The sequence below is a fragment of the Erythranthe guttata genome, chromosome 2 (genome assembly GCF_056151865.1).
Source record: "Erythranthe guttata isolate IM_541 chromosome 2, IM_541, whole genome shotgun sequence".
NCBI lineage: Eukaryota > Viridiplantae > Streptophyta > Magnoliopsida > Lamiales > Phrymaceae > Erythranthe > Erythranthe guttata.
The window spans coordinates 9618849-9635240 of record NC_142534.1 but is presented as its reverse complement, the minus strand read 5'-3'; the positions used below and the strand labels follow the sequence as shown (position 1 = coordinate 9635240).

The following is a 16392-nucleotide window of genomic DNA, read 5'->3' as shown; positions in this document are numbered from 1 at the left end:
CTTGTACTTGAAGAATCTAAATCTATAATCGAGAAACTTAGAGAGAAAAGAAGAAGAGAAAAATATTTCTCTCCAACATGAAATAGACGTGCAGCATCCTTATCTCTCATCAACCCAATCTTTATTATATATAGCACAAGGAATTAGAGTCACACATAGAGAGGATTACATGGAAACAAATCCCACTCCTTCTATAACTCTATATAGTTGAAAATTGCAGTCCCATGGGATTTAATTTTCGCCTATATTAATTCCAATATATAGCATTGGTTGAACTTTATTTCCTCGATTAATTAGAAAATCCATTGGGCTACAATAGGGACTAAAGGAGAAAATATAAATCGGGCAATTAATAATTAATTAAATCCAAACTCTTAAAAGAATTCATTTAATTAATCATTAAATAATTATTTATTTTCCACTACCAAATAATTATTGAACTCCCGTTTATACTCTCAAATATTACATTCGAGCTCCGGTCGATCATTATTTAGATTCTCCTCACATTAAGATATCTTATAACCACCAAATAATTTATTCACTACTAAATAAATTAAATGGTTTATTTTCATGAGTCTTACCCGCTTAACTTATTTGAGTAAACTTGTTGAACTATGCCCTAGTTGCTCGAAATCGTTATTATCGTTCCTTGTCAAATTGCTTCACATAAAAGTTTTTAATCGGATGACTAATAAATGTTATGACATGATTATTGATTTATTCAAAGAATTTGTGCCAGAGGAGGATATTATTCCTTCATCGTTCTATGAGGCGAGGAAAGTATTAAAAGATATTGGAATGGGATATGAGTTTATTCATGCATGTAAAAATGATTGTGTGCTCTTTTGGAAAGAACATGAGAGGTTAAATAGTTGTCCAGTATGCAAAGAAGAGTCCAGATGGAAGGTCAATGATGGCAAAGGAAAGCAAGTCCCTCACAAAATTTTGCGATATTTTCCTCTAAAGCCAAGATTAAGAAGGTTGTATATGTCAAGAAAGACAGCCTCTGATATGAGATAGCATAAAGATGGAAAAAGTGAGGAAAATGATATGATGATTCATCCTGCAGATTCTGAAGCTTGGAAGGATTTTGATAAGCAATACCCTTGGTTTGCCGAAGATCCACAAAATGTACGTCTTGGCCTAGCTACTGATGGATTTAATCTTTTCGGTAACATGAATAATTCTTACAGCATATGGCCGGTGATTTTAATGGCATATAATTTACCACCTTGGCAATGCATGAAAGAGCCTTACTTGATGATGTCTCTTTTAATTCCTGGTCCTTGATCACCTGGAAAAAGATATTGATGTATATTTGAGACCTTTGATCGATGAATTGAACGAGTTATGGGTATCTGGAGTAAAAACAAGAGATGCAAAAACTGGAGAATTTTTTATGTTGCATGCTGCGATTTTATGGACGATTAATGACTTTCCTGCATACGGTGATATTTCTGGACATCGAACAAAGGGATATTGTGCTTGTCCGAGATGTAGCGCCAATACTCCTTCACTAAGGCTAAGGAGTAAGATTGCTTATATGAGTCACAGACGTTATTTGCCACCTCATCATCCGTATCGGAAAAGTCTTAAATTCAATGGTGAAACAGAACTTCGATCTAAGCCTTTTGGAGCTTTCTAATGATGATATTCTTTTACAGCTAAAATAATTAGAAAATGTCGTGCTAGGCAAACATTTTATGGATAAAAAACGAAAATGTTCTTCCGAACACTCATGTTGGTCCAAGAAGAGTATACTTTTTGAGTTGTCGTATTGGTCAAAACTTAAATTACGACATAATCTTGACGTAATGCATATTGAGAAAAATATATGTGATAATCTGATGGGAACTATACTAGTCATTGATGATAAATCAAAGGATACGGAAAAAGCTCGTTTAGATTTGGAGGATATGGGTATAATGAGTGAGTTACACATAAAACCACTAGAAGGTGCCAAAGCTAATAAAGAAGGTAAAGTCAAGTGTTTAAAGCCGCGTGCAGTTTTTACTCTTTCTCAAAAGGAGAAGAAAAGTTTTTGTGAATTTTTGAAAGCAGTAAAATTTCCAAATGGGTATGCAGCGAATATCTCCAGGTGTGTGAATATCAAGGATGGTAAAATAACAGGGTTGAAAAGTCACGATTGTCATGTTTTGTTACAACGTTTGCTTCCAGTAGGACTACGTGGTTACCTTAATAAAGACGTTCTCGATGTTATTACCGAGTTGGCATGGTTTTTCAGACAATTGCGTTCTAGGAAATTGAACCTTGAAGTCCTTGATGATTTGGAAAAAAAAATTCCTGTGATATTAAGCAAGTTGGAAATGATATTCCCACCAGCATTCTTTGATGTTATGATCCATCTAGCAGTTCATTTGGCACAAGAAGCAAAGGTGGGAGGCCCTGTTCATTATAGATGGATGTATCCTATCGAGAGGTAAAATATTCATTTATTTTAAAAAAAATTCTCAATTTTTTGTTTATAAAGTTACTTTTTCATAAATTTATCTAGGTAGTTAAATGTGTTATAATACTTCAATATTTTACGATATAATTACAGGTATCTTAGTAGTCTAAAAAGGATGGTCCGAAATAGAGCTCGTCCTGAAGGCTCAATTGCGGAGGCTTATATTGTGAAAGAGTGTTTGAATTTTTGCTCATTGTATCTCCATGGAATGGAGACAAAATATAAGAGAGATGAAAGAAATTATGACGGGGAGGCACATCCAAATGCAACAATTTCTGTTTTCAAAAGTAAAATTCGAACTTTTGGAGAAACAGATTTTTTAGAGATGACCTCTCAACAATATAATGAATTGCATTGGTTTGTCTTAAATAATTGTGCGGAGATAGAATTGTATTTTAGGTTAGTATAACTTTTTTTAGTATAACAATAATATTTTAACATCATTTAATTTAGGGGGCAATTTGCTATAGGTCCTCCTATAAGAGATTATATGTGTTAAAATCCATCTAATAAACTCTAATTTCCAGCAAATTTTTGTATTTATAATTTGTCAAAAGTACCCCTATCAATATCCCTAGTAATATACGGTAAAATATATCTTCAAAATCAAATCCCCCATTTCTCTCCCTATTATACTGCAAATCCGAAATTTCCAATTGCAAAATCTGGAATTCGATTTCTCCACTGTTTCTTCAAATCGAAAATCTCACCACGAAGTTTGAATCCTTCTAAAGGTTTTGGGTGTTTTGTCGTTTGCAGTTTTACCAGGTCGTTTGCATTTTGTCTTCGTTTTCGATTTGCTGTTCAATTTTTGCATTTGTTTCGTTTGTTGTTTACAACTTTGTTGCTCACTATTTGCATTTGTTTCGTTTGCTGTTTTACAGGGTTTGTTGTTTCGAAATTCAAATTGCAAAAATCTGGAATTTGATTTGTCCCCTGTTTCTTCAAATCGAAAATCTCACCACGAATTTTGAATCCTTCCAAAGGTTTTGGGTGTTTGGTCGTTTGCAGTTTTAACAGGTCGTTTGCATTTTGTCTTCGTTTTCGATTTGTTGTTCAATTTTTGCATTTGTTTCGTTTTTTGTTTACAAATTTGTTGTTCCCTATTTGCATTTGTTTCGTTTGCTGTTTACAGGGTTTGTTGTTTCGAAAATTCCAATTGCAAAAATATGGAAATCGATTTCTTCGCTGTTGCTTCAAAGCGAAAATCTCACCACGAATTTTGAATCCTTCCATAGGTTTTGGGTGTTTGATTGTTTGCAGTTTTACCAGGATGTTTGCATTTTGTCTTTGTTCGATTTGCTGTTCAATATTTGCATTTGTTTCGTTTGTTGTTTACAAATTTGTTGTTCACTATTTGCATTTGTTTCGTTTGCTGTTTACAAATTACCAGGTCTGAGCATTTTGCCTTTATTCCGTTTGCCTTCGTTCGATTTGTTGTTGCCCAATTTGACTTCGTTCTGTTTGCAGTTTACAAATTGTTTGTTGCTCGGAATCAACGGCTGGTGTTTAGGGTTTGTTGTTTGGAGTTCATACGATGGCCAAAACACGATTAAGTCTTGGTAATCAATGATCCTTTGTGTAAAAAAAATTTTGCATGTTCGGTTTTCGCTTTTGATTTTTTTTCTTTCATCTCAAATTTTGTATTTTGTTCCTTTTTTGCTTTTGTATTTTGTTTGTTTGCTATTTATTTCAAATATTTTAATAATAATTTGAGAACCCGTTTTTTTTCCCCCTTAACAGCAAAGGATGATGATGATTTCCAATCCCCGAAATCAGGTAAATTGAGGGGTTTGTGTATGTTACGACTTTGGTTATGTTTATTCTAAAACAATACATTTGAAGAACCTAATTATGTGTTCTGACTTTGCTATTTGCATTTCTCTGTTATGAGTTTGCAAGTTGAATTTCAATATGTTTGTTTTGGATTTCCACATTTTACCGGTTTTGTTCAAATAATAAATTTATTGATTTTATATTTTTTGGTACTTTGAATAACCCATTTATTCGTTTTTCATTTGCAAAAAACTAATTTACTGAAAATTTTGATTTGGACGTAGTTGGGTTAATATTGCATATGGCAGCCTATTTTGAACATAAGACAGGCTTTTGTTTGTATAAACTAAAAAAAAAACAAAAAAAAATGTAAATTGAAATTACAATAACCAACTTTGGGCTGCATTTTAAAGTTGCACATAGCATATTTGAGTAGTTTTGTTAGTGGTAGTTTCAATCAATGTTTGTTTATTATGAGTTTGCACTTAGTAGTTTTATTGTTATGATTTCGTACTTAGTATTGCTGTTGTTTTTTGTTATGAATTTGCATCTTGGAATTCAAAGCGTACATTTGTTGTTCAATATCGTATAATCATATTTTTTTAAATTAACCAGTCGCGGGAAAGAAAGGGAACACGCCTTTAAATGCCGGTTCAACATCGTCAAAAAAAGTGAAGACAAAATCAATAGCACCTAGCTTGAGGGCACCAGTTGAGCAGGAAATAGAACCAGCAGTTCCAAATCCGAAATATCGTGCAACACTCGTTTCTGTTGTCCGCTTCTTCAACAAATATAATTTCAATGAACGTCACGTTGAATGTGTTCAAAGGACCGCGTTTGTAGAATTTATACCGCCGTTTATGAGGAGAGAGATCCCAACGCAGGAAGTCCGTAAGTCTGTACAAGAAATGTATAAAATTCTAGTGACGTACGACAAAAATAAACGTCGATTTATAATTGGTGGAAAAGAGCTTCAGTTAAGCCCTATTGAGTGCCAACTGATTTTTGGGGTAAAAAGCGGCGCCACCGGCATGAATATAACGTTTAAAAAAAGCAGTCATAAACCGAGGGATGGCATCGTAGCAAGGCACTTTCAATCCGTGAAGCGACTACAAGTTAAACATCTGAATGCAACCCTGGATCAATTGATGAAGAAAAACTAAGATCATGACATCGAAGATGTGACGAGGATCGTTCTGCTGTTTCTAATGGTCAATTTCTTCTTCACCACCGGAGGGGATGTGGTTCCATGGTCATGGATTAAGTATGTTGAAGATTTGGATAACACCATTAACTACAATTGGGCGCAAGAGATAACTTCATACTTTCTGAATTCAATGCAAACTCATGACCCAGAGTCGGTTACTGGATGCAGCCTGCTGATACTGGTGATTAAATTCCATTAGTTATTAGCATTAGCATTATGCATTTTCATTGAAATTTCAAGTACATATGATTTTTTTACTAATTATCTTATTTATTTTTCGTAGTATTGGCTCGCCGAGAGATCATCGTTGGTACTACCTAAATCTGTCAATGCTTTTCGAAGATTCAGAAAATGGAATATTTCTTCTATCCTTGATATGGTTCAAGGAAGCACTTTGGAATCAATAGATAGGGACAAGGTACTGTTTTATTAAAATGCAATTTGCACTTGGCATAACAACTTGTTTTTAATTATTATATGGTCACCACCACAGGTTTGTCATAACTCACTTGAGCCCCTGCCACATGAACGTCAAAGACTATTCCTAGTTGATGAGTTTAATGATGCCAACACAGAACTTGCCATGGATAATGATATCGATGATGACGATATCGAAAATTCGGATAACGCAGTTCTGGCAAAACTCATAGACACTATTATTGCTTCGTCTACGTTTCTTGCTGAAAAACGTGTTGAAGATGCAGAACGTGTTGAAGATGCAGAACGTGTCGCGACCCCTGAGCATGTATCTCGTGATCCCCTCTGTGAAGACGATTTTATTGATCAATGTGGGGACGGAATGGCAAAGTATAACGAGGTAACAACGAAGCGAAATGAACGCGAAGCTGGATTGAAAAAATACGTTTGCACATTGGAGGCGGATAATGAAAATCTCATCAAGTCAAAGGCAGTCTTGGAACAACAAGTTCAAGATCACTTGAAAAAGATTGCTAGTTTGGAGTCCGTCAATGCAAAGCTGCAAGCAACAAAAAAATTAGTTGAAGCAAAACATGTTGGGCTAACCGAAATGATTTTGGCCAAGGATACTAAATTGTCAAAACTTGAAATTGAAAATCATCGTTTGAATGAGGAACTGGCCAAACTGCAATCTGCAAACACTGCTATGCGTATTGAAATCGAGACATCAAAACAATCCGAGAGAACGCTAAAAGAAGAATTGCAAAAGTTGAATGTTAAAATTGTTGTTGCAAATGAACGCAGAATTACTGGAATTGAAGCACCGTCTTTCAGCCTCAACATGACACAACACCTGACACAACCAAATGTTTCAAGTCCGGGTAAGGCAACTCAAGAGATCATGGAGATGCATGCACAAAATGTGGAACTGAAAACGTTTAACGATGAGCTCCGTGCCACAATTGCCTCTCTGAAGGGTAATAATACGGTGGTCGGAACATTTCCGAATGACAAAAATGTCAATAACGAGGTGCCTGTACATTACGAAACCATTCCATCAGGCAACGACGATGATGATTTCGAGGACACGATGGAACCAAAGGAAATGAAAAAAAACAAAAAATATAAGAAATTTTTACCTTTCAGACATCTGCCAAGCGATGACAGGTTGAAAGTCAGTAACATTGCGGATCGGTTTCCACTAAAGTAAGTAAAAAGTATTACATTTAGCATTTTATAACGTAAATAAGTATCTTCAATATTTTACTAATTTTAGTTAAAACGTCTTATGCAGCTACGTTCTTTGGGATGGTATTAATTCAAATATGAATGAAAGTATAAATTTGGACGATATTTTCAAGTTGTTGGAGAGGAAGTCAGTCACAGGAAATGTAAGTATGTCATGATTGTTTCATTTCGATATTGGCAATTGTTGCATTTTGGCAGTTAGCATGTGTGGTTTGTATTTTTACATTTATAATTTGATGTTTGCACATTTTATTGATCATTTCCGTAATCATTTAACTAGGTTTGATGTTTTAAGTTAGGTGTTTGCAATTTGTTATTAATTGTGGTTTGCACTTTAGACATGAATATTTGTCTTATGTTATTACAATTTATTTTGTTTGTTGTGATGTTTACATTTTATATTTGTGTTACTTATCATGTTGATTGTTTGCAATATGTTTTTGCAGTTTCGTGTTTGCAGTCTATTGTACAGTGTTTTCACATTTAAATTGTAGTTAACATTTGCATACCGTATATTTGTACATACCGTATATTTTATTCGAAATGGTTGGTTATTATGGCATAAGCAGATAATGGACTCTTGTGCGTACCTTTTGATGAAACAACAAGATGAAGGGCATTTTGCAAGCGGCGTAGACCCCACTCGTATGGGGAGGAGTCTGATATTCCCCAGCTTGCTTCTGGTATATATAATCTAATCTTGTTTATAAGTCTTAAACACAAAATTTGTAATGTAGGTAATATCTTATGTTTTTTCAGGGAGTTATACGAAAAAATATGAAACCAACTCAAATGGTACAACACTTCATGACGGGAAAAGATGTGACCAATTTCCGTTACTTACTTTTCCCGTTCAACTCAGGTGAAGGTCCCATGAACAGAATACCCCACTGGACTCTACTTGTTTATGATAGGATTAACTGTTCATGGGAGCATTTCAACTCCTCATTGCCTAGAAGATTGGACGGAAAAGAAGATCCATTCTTGGTTGATGCCAAAGAAATGAAGAGTTTCATGCAAATTGCAAATGGGAAGATGAAATTTGGTATTAAGTCAAAGGCCAAATTAGTTTCCGTTTTGACATCACCACAACAAAAGCCTGATTCAGTTGACTGCGGGATGTTCGTCCTTTCTATCGCACGACAATTTTGTCGCCAACAGCCCTTAGACATTAAAGATGCACAAAATGGGATATGCGCATTACGAAGTGACTTTGTTCATCAATTCTTAAATGATGAACACACTGTGAAATTAGATTAGCGCATAATGATCAGATTTTAGAAACTACCTTGAAGTCTTGCTATTTTGGATATTTAATTTGGTTGCATTTTGATACAATTTTAATTTTGCAGTTGCTAAAACATCCTTGTATTATTCTATACCTTGATGTACTTTTCTCGTTGTTTATGTTACTTTTTTTATGTTTGCAGTTTCAATTTTCGCTATTTACTAGGACAGGTTAACAAATTAGGCAAATTGCTATTTTCGTTGTGTTTTACACATATTGTGTGCTCACTAGTGCAGCTAGCGATGTAATGAACCAAAACAAAGTCGGCATTTTCACTGAACGCCAAAAAAGTTTATAGTTGTTGTTTGCTATTTGTTGTTTGTTGTTTATAACATAAGAGGTGGAGGTACGTATTTGCTGAATAGCTTCGTGTTTGTGGTCTGTAGCAAATTTACCATTTGCGAAATGGTAAAACATGAACATAAGCTATTCAAAACATCAACATAAGCTAATCAAAATTTACCACCTACTAAATCAAAACATAAGCTAATCAAAACATGAACATAAGCTAATCAAATTTACCATTTGCGAAATGGTAAAACATGAACATAAGCTAATCAAAACATGAACATAAGCTAATCAAAACATGAACATAAGCTAATAATTAATAAACAAAAAAAAAATAAAAAATAGAAGCTTGAAAATCATAGCACAAGTTCTTAAATAGAAGATAAAAAACATAACAAAAAAAGCATCACCCCTAAGAATACATCGGATTTGTACAAGACTTCTTGTTGTGATTACCGAGTTCTTTACATCTCCCGCATCTTATTTTCCTTTTTATCTTCTCGCCAACAGACGGTATCCTCTTCTTCTTTGGTCTACCACGACGTGTTTTAAATTCAGGAGGGCAAACGCAAACTTCATCATCCCTTGAACTGTGTCTCACAAACGGATAAATGGGTGAGGCATAACATTCCCTGTAATATTCTGTGTAATATAATTTGTCAATGTAATCGTACGGTTGTGACGTCTCATTGACCAATACATAGACCGCATGAACACACGGGAACCCAAGTATCTGCCACTTTCGACATGTGCAAGTTTTTTGTGACAAATCTACGACCATGGACGGGTCACTAAGAACTTCGTAAATACCATCTGCAGCCTTCTCAGCTTTCCATGTCCTACATTCGAGTTCAAGATCTCCCAAAGATTTCTCATAGTTGGGGCAACATATGGTCGACCACTTGGATGATTTATCTCTCCTTGAGGTCATCTTTTTCATCAGTTCACTCCTAATTGTATCCATCATAGTCATAACCGGTAAGTCGCGATAATCAAGGATTTTTGAATTCCATGATTCAACTCCATTTGAATACATTTCACCATATCGTTGCCCTTCGAAATATGCGTTCGCCCAATTGTGATAAGGCAAGTCATTCAAAAAATTGACAATTCTGGTTGACCCACTAGCTTTAAGCTTCTCAATCTTCTTGTCGAACGATGTCTTTGAGAATTCAAATGCACATGATATAAATTGGCTAACGATTGCCTCCCTCTAACCAGTTGGGACCCCTTTAAACTTGTTGTTTAAATTACATGTCATGTGTCTGAGGCAAAAGGAGTGAAAAGAGTCTGGAAACACTTTTTTAACCCCGACCAGAATGCCATGTTGTCTGTCGGAAATAAATGTGAACACACGATCGTCGTTTATTGCCTGTTTTAACAATGCTAAAAACCAGTCCCAGTTATCATCGTTTTCTTCGTTAACTATAGCAAATGAAATAGGGAAAAGTCCTGCATCAAACAATACATAAAAAAAAATGGTGAGCCAAAAACACAGATGTTTGCATTTCGCAGTTACTGGTTCGTGATTGCAATCTGCAATTTGCAGTTTTACCAATATATACAAAAGGGAAAATTTGATTGACACTCCTTCAAAACTCGTAAAACATACCACATTTATCACATTTAACATAAAACATTAACACATTCAGTACACACAGTTACTACCAAGAAAATATGTAATAAATTTTAAAGTACTAACCATCGTTAGCGTCTTTTGACACGGCACTAAGAAGAATACCGCTGAATTTGCCTTTAAGAAATGTTCCATCAATTTGTATCATTGGCCGACAAGCGCGAAAACCAATTAAGCATCCACTAAACGCAAAGAAACATCGTTTGAATGCCAAAGTCTCTTGGACATATTGTACATCGAACACACTACCAGGATTGGCACGTTCTGCTTCCTTAAAATACGCGATTAACGCAGAATATGATGATCGGTGGTCGCCAAAAACAGCCCCCTGGCTTTGTCAGTTGCGTTCCACGCAACATAGTAAGTAACGTTGATTCCGTACTTATCCCTAACTTGTTGTACAACATCGGTAGGCGTCATTTGTGGCATGATTCGTACGTCACTAACCATTAATTCACCCACAATTTCTGTACTCATTCTAATTTTTTTCGAACGACATAGTGCCACACCACAAGTATGCGATTTATTGAAAGCTCCTATGTAAAAAAATCCATTATTTAGGTTTACAGTGGCATGAATCCTCCAAGGGAAATTTTTAGCTTCTTTTTGTTTGCACACAGCAGTCACCCTTTTTGTGTCATTCTTCAAATACTCAAATTGAAAACCGCACTGATACGCAAATTTTACTAAACATTTTCTAAAATTTTCTACCCCCTCTTCAAATACTTGCCCCACATCTTGTATTAAATAACTCCACTTTGCACTCAACATTGTCCTTTCGTTTTGTGATCCTCCGGGTGAAATTCGAGCTGACGTTGCATTTTCATAAACTGTAATAATTTGGTTTTCATTTGGTGAATCAAAAATATCCATGTTATCATTTGCTAGCATACCATCTTTTAAGGTAACTTTCACAAATACTTCGTCGATTGAAAATTTTTCAACATAATCCATCATCACCCCAACATCTTCGTCATCCATCAGGACGCATTCCCCGTGATTTAACAAATTATATGTCAATGAAAAATTACCCGGACATAGGCAACTCCACTTCGAGCAAACAAAATCAACTAATTTCTTATAACTCGTTCCATCCGACACTTTCTTCACCGATTCTCATACATCATACCTGAACACCAATTTTGTGGAGAACGATAAACTGCAAACAATATTGAACGAAAATTAAGTTGTAAAAACGACGATTCATAAATCGAAAATTCAAAACAACAAACATCCATTAACAAACCTTTTCGTATAATTCAATTTCATGTTGATTGCAGGCCAAAAAAAGGGTTAAACTGATTATCAACACCGACTCTCGTGTTTAATTGTAATACGCTCGTATTGGTTTGTCGAACTATTCATGATGATCTCATATTCCACTTGAATCGACTAAGATCTGTTTTCCAAACGTCTTACACGATACTCTGCCTTCAATCGTGATTAGTGGGATTTGATTTCCCAACTTTACGTAAATAACTGAATCCTCTAAAATATGTTTATTCAATAAGGGTACTTATGTCTATATATTATTTTTATTATTTAATTTATATTATTTTTTTATGTGGATGGACCTAGGCCTATATTCATCTAGCAACTAGGACTTCTACCCATATAAGTCCAAAATTAGGGGTGTCTAGCAAATTTCCCCTTAATTTAGTTATCGGTTCTTTTTCAGGGAGCATGAAGAAAAGTTGAAGCAAGAAAATTCTATTGGTTAGGAGGCTAGACGAAAAAAGAGTTTGCTAAATGGTTTGATAATCGAGTAAGAGCTCTAAATTATATTTTAATTAATTTTGCGAAATGGTTTGCTAAATTATATTTTAATTGATTTTTTAACTAGTATCTTATTTGTTGATTGCATGTTACTTGCACTTGCATCAGGACCTAATTATCGTCATAGTAAATGTAGTGGGTTTGTCGTGGAAGGAGTTAAGTATCTAACTAGCAAAAGAGATTCTAGACGAGTGACACAAAATAGTGGAGTGTGTACAGATTCTATTCACAAAGGTAAAATGATCAAGTTTTACGGAGTCTTAGAAGATGTGATTGAGTTGAGCTATGTTTGTGGTTACCGATGTGTATTATTTAGTTGTAAATGGTTTGATTTGGATCGTCATAAAGCAGTAAAAATAGATGGTGATCTTACCAGCATAAATGTGGGCAAGTTTGGGTACAAAAATGAACCTTATATTTTAGCAAATCAAGTATCCCAGGTTTTCTATATTAGCGATACAAAATTAGGTGAGGAGTGGAAAGTTGTTCAACATGTACAACATCGACATCTTTTTGACCCATCACTCATCCACTTTACCGATGGAAATGAACTTGACGTGAATGATGCATATCAACAAGAAACTTGTGTTCATATTGATATTGGAATTTCTGCTCAAGAGGTTGGGTCGATAGTTCGGAATGATAAAGCTCCTCTAGATATTGAAATTGCTGAAAAGATAATTATTCCACACACACAAAATGATAAAAACGAAGAGGAAGATGAAGAAGAAGAAGAAGACGACACCTTAGTTGAATATTGGACCAGTGATGATGAAGTTGCGTCTCACGCTAATGTGGATAGGGACTTGGAGTAGTGAATAAATACACGTATAAATAGTTCAATTTTTTCGTTAATACTAAATATAATTGGATATTTTTATTCTGTAATATCCTCTAGTTTTAGTTCACCAATCTTAGATTGTAGTGATCAACAAAATAAAAAGTATTTGTCTACAATTCATTCATGTCTCTATAGATCTATTTTCCTTCCCTCATAGTACTAATTTTGTCAACTTTACAGTTTCAGGGTTAGACTTTAATGATGGAGTCCTCATCTGTGGATCAGATTTTTTCTAAATCTGTGAGTTGCTTAAAGTTTTATTTATTTAAGTTTCATTGGGAATAAGAAGTATATATTTGTTTATGTTTCATGTGAAGAAATAAGGGGGTTATTTCTTTGTTTTGAATCAGTATATGCAGAACATAAATTATATATATGTCATGTTGAGTGGGAAAAAAAATTGTATGGTTTGTGTAGATAGTAGATAGTATGAATTAATTTCAGTATGTTTTTAGAGTATCTGGAAAACTACTAGCATGTGGTTTGATAGTTAATTGATGTGATATTAGAGGTAATGGATTATTATGGAGATGAGTGAAGATTTAGTGTGAGTTAAACTTGAGAGAAGGCAAGGTTTTTTGTTTGTATGCAATCCATAATGGATGCAGTTTCTCGCTTTCTGCATAATAGTTTGTGATTAAAATGTAAGTGATAATTGAAATTTAAGATTAACTGATAGTGTGTTTATATATAAACAATCACAAAAAGTGTATTTAATTTTTCACTAATAAGTGTGTTGTTTCAATCTTACTATCACACTTGGTACAGCGTACAACTCTTCCTTTATCGTTCCTCTTGCACTGGTGACACGTGTTACGCTCCTCCTTCCCCTACTAAATCCACTAATTAGCCACATAAATAAAAAAGAAAAAAACATACACAGCACTATCCGATTTGTCCACATTAGCTTTGCGGGAAAATCTTCGTCTTCCTTCACCTTTCTCAATCCCCCCTTCATTATTGTCCCTTTCAACTTGCTCCTCCACCGCATCTTTCCTCGGTTTTCTCCCCCTTCTTTTCGGGATCTCCACTAACCCAGTTTTCACTTCCTCCACACTCTCATCACCAGCTTCCATACTAGTTCTACACGAATATCTTCTTCCTCGAGTTTTCTCAATCGCCCCTTCATTCTTGTCCCTTTCAACTTGCATCTTTCCTCGGTTTTCGGCCTCTCCCATTCATAAACTTGTTCATTCAATTTCCCAATTTTCTCCTTTGCCAACTGAAGTGACTTCCTCTTCGACGCTCTCTTCATGAAATCCCCAGTCTTCACTTCATTCTTTGTTATCAACCTCCATCTCTCTATCTTCACTTTTGCCGCTCTCTTTCTCTTCGTCGAACACTCGGTGTGCTCTTTCAATGCAATGATTTCCTCCTCCTTTACACACAAACTCTCATTTTCCTCAGCCGGAAAATTCAAATCCATATGGGGATCAATTCTTTACAAAAGCACTATTTTTCCACTCTGTTTCTTCGGTGTTCTTTCTCGGCACCCTCGTGCGGCTTTTTATCGAATCAATTTCAATAAATCAGCGATGTTTAATTTGGTTTTTGAAACTTTTAGCAGACTGTTATGACTGATGCCCTTGATTTCAGTTGCCCAATTACAATTTGCTTTAATCTTTATACTTACTAAAGTTTCAGTCTGCAATATTCAATTCAATCGTACACGTGTGTGCATATACAAATTTAATTTATTTTTTTATCAATGAAAAATGTATACATGCAAAGCACGTTTTACAAATATTCTTATTTGTATGTATGGTAATTTTGCGGCTCATCACCTTGCTAAATTGGCTTGTATTTCAAATTGGGAGGGAATTGTTCCACTGATTGCATTTCGATTGCTTTTGTTTTTGTGACGGCGGTTATCCGCTTATAGATTTGTGCTCTGTTTTGTTGTTTTAATATAATTTTTTTTTATCAAAAAAAAATGGGAGGTGATATTCGCGGTAGCAAAATTACGAATGCGGGTTTAAAAAAATCCACTCTCTACTTTCTTTCTCTCTCTACAATTTTAGCTTTTATATTAGAAATCATTCCAAAACACATGTTATTGTAGCCATTTGAAAAAAAAAAAGAGTGCATCGAATGAGGATCGAGATACGGAATCCAACGAGGTAAAATTTGTTCGTTTTTGTTCTTTAAATCGCGAAAACAAGACCCACGACCAAACTGGGAGCTAAAAAGTCCGATTCACGCCCGGTTTGGGCGCGTAAAAGTGTTATCCGCGCCCGATTTGGGCGCCCAACACAGCTTTCGGCGCCCGGTTTGGGCGCGCTCTGTGACTGAGATTTAATAAAAAAAATTACATATTTATGTTGGCACAAGGATTCGAACACGGGACATTATTTTAAAAACACAGGCTTACCTAACCAACAAGGCTAGAGCCATTTTGACAATAAATTATTATTGAATTGTATTTATAGACTTCGTTATACTTCGCAAAAAAGTAATAAATATACGCTGCAGGAAAGACTCGATCACGGGTCTATTGCGAAAAAACGAGATGCCTGACCAACTAGGCCAGAGCAAGTTCATTAACTGATAATTATTTAAATATATTATATCATGTCATTTATACAGGGATAAAAAAAAAAATTGAACCGGACGACCGGTCCAGAACCGGCGTCCGGACCGAACGCCCAAACCAATTTTCCGCGCCCAAAACAGGCGTGTGAAAGCAGTTTCCACGCCTGTTTTAGGCGTGAAAACTGCTTTCACACTCCCATTTTGGGCGTGGAAGATGCGCAGTTTTTATTCAAAATTGACCCCCAAATCGCGATTTTTCTTCGATTTTCATATAATTAACAACAAATTCAATATATATAACTAGTTTAGATGAGTAATTACCTTTCAAATTGAGGAGATTTTCGGATTTGGAAGGATTGTGAGAAGGATTTAGGATTTTTGTGAAATTTGGGGTTTTTTTGTGGTTTTGGGGTTTGAGTGAATTGGGGAGTTTTTAGAGAGAGAAAGGAAATGTATTGTGAACGACATTCGTAATTTTACTGCCGCGTAAATCATTTCAGAAAAAAAATATGTATATATTAGGTGAAATGCTTTTTGGGTCTAAAAATTGCTATTTACATTTCATACCCAAAAAGCTTTCTCTCTCTAAAAAACATTCAAAAAATTCGTATTGAAGCCAAATCAAGCTAAATTCATCGAAATTTTGAGGTATTTTCAACTCCTAAATGTTTTAACTGCATTGGGTAGGAAATTTCGGTTGAAATTGCATGTTAAACAGCCCTAAAAATTGAATTATAGGGCTGTTTTTTGTTCAAAACTGCGCTCGGTGAACGCTCAAACCGGGCTTTCACCAGCATTTTGCACGCCCGGTTTGGGCGTGCAAAATGATGGTAAACTACCAGTTTGGGCGTCCGGTCCGTGAATGGGCACCCGGTCTGGGCGTTCAACAGTGTTTCTTTTTTTTTTTTTTTTT

At 35.2% G+C, this 16392-nt stretch overlaps 2 protein-coding genes and 1 pseudogene across 2 annotated transcripts; 2 read left to right on the top strand and 1 right to left on the bottom strand.

Moving 5' to 3' along the window:
* Positions 1–705: 705 nt before the first annotated feature.
* LOC105969495 (uncharacterized) lies at positions 706–5409 on the top strand (annotated as a pseudogene).
* LOC148772285 (uncharacterized) lies at positions 2859–8378 on the top strand. Its single transcript, XM_088814966.1, has 6 exons — positions 2859–4249; positions 4862–5634; positions 5737–7076; positions 7165–7261; positions 7688–7801; positions 7878–8378. The coding sequence occupies exons 3-6, from the start codon at positions 6037–6039 to the stop codon at positions 8376–8378; spliced, it is 1752 nt and encodes a 583-aa protein (XP_088671092.1). The 5' UTR covers positions 2859–4249; positions 4862–5634; positions 5737–6036.
* A 728-nt stretch (positions 8379–9106) lies between these two features.
* On the bottom strand, positions 9107–10478 carry LOC148772284 (uncharacterized). The gene is made up of 3 exons (XM_088814965.1): positions 10397–10478; positions 10010–10146; positions 9107–9856 (listed from the first exon to the last, which is right to left on the bottom strand). The coding sequence occupies exons 1-3, from the start codon at positions 10476–10478 to the stop codon at positions 9107–9109; spliced, it is 969 nt and encodes a 322-aa protein (XP_088671091.1).
* Positions 10479–16392: the final 5914 nt, after the last annotated feature.

What these genes read in the sequence shown, in the direction of transcription:
- LOC148772285 (XM_088814966.1), top strand. Translation starts at nt 6,037, where the DNA reads ATGGATAATGATATCGATGATGACGATATCGAAAATTCGGATAACGCA. An exon ending in GCGGATCGGTTTCCACTAAA is followed by an intron (nt 7,077 to 7,164) that starts GTAAGTAAAAAG and finishes CGTCTTATGCAG; the next exon opens with CTACGTTCTTTGGGATGGTA. An exon ending in TATTCCCCAGCTTGCTTCTG is followed by an intron (nt 7,802 to 7,877) that starts GTATATATAATC and finishes ATGTTTTTTCAG; the next exon opens with GGAGTTATACGAAAAAATAT.
- LOC148772284 (XM_088814965.1), bottom strand. Translation starts at nt 10,478, where the DNA reads ATGATACAAATTGATGGAACATTTCTTAAAGGCAAATTCAGCGGTATT. An exon ending in GTCAAAAGACGCTAACGATG is followed by an intron (nt 10,147 to 10,396) that starts GTTAGTACTTTA and finishes TGTTTGATGCAG; the next exon opens with GACTTTTCCCTATTTCATTT. An exon ending in ACAGACAACATGGCATTCTG is followed by an intron (nt 9,857 to 10,009) that starts GTCGGGGTTAAA and finishes GAATTCTCAAAG; the next exon opens with ACATCGTTCGACAAGAAGAT.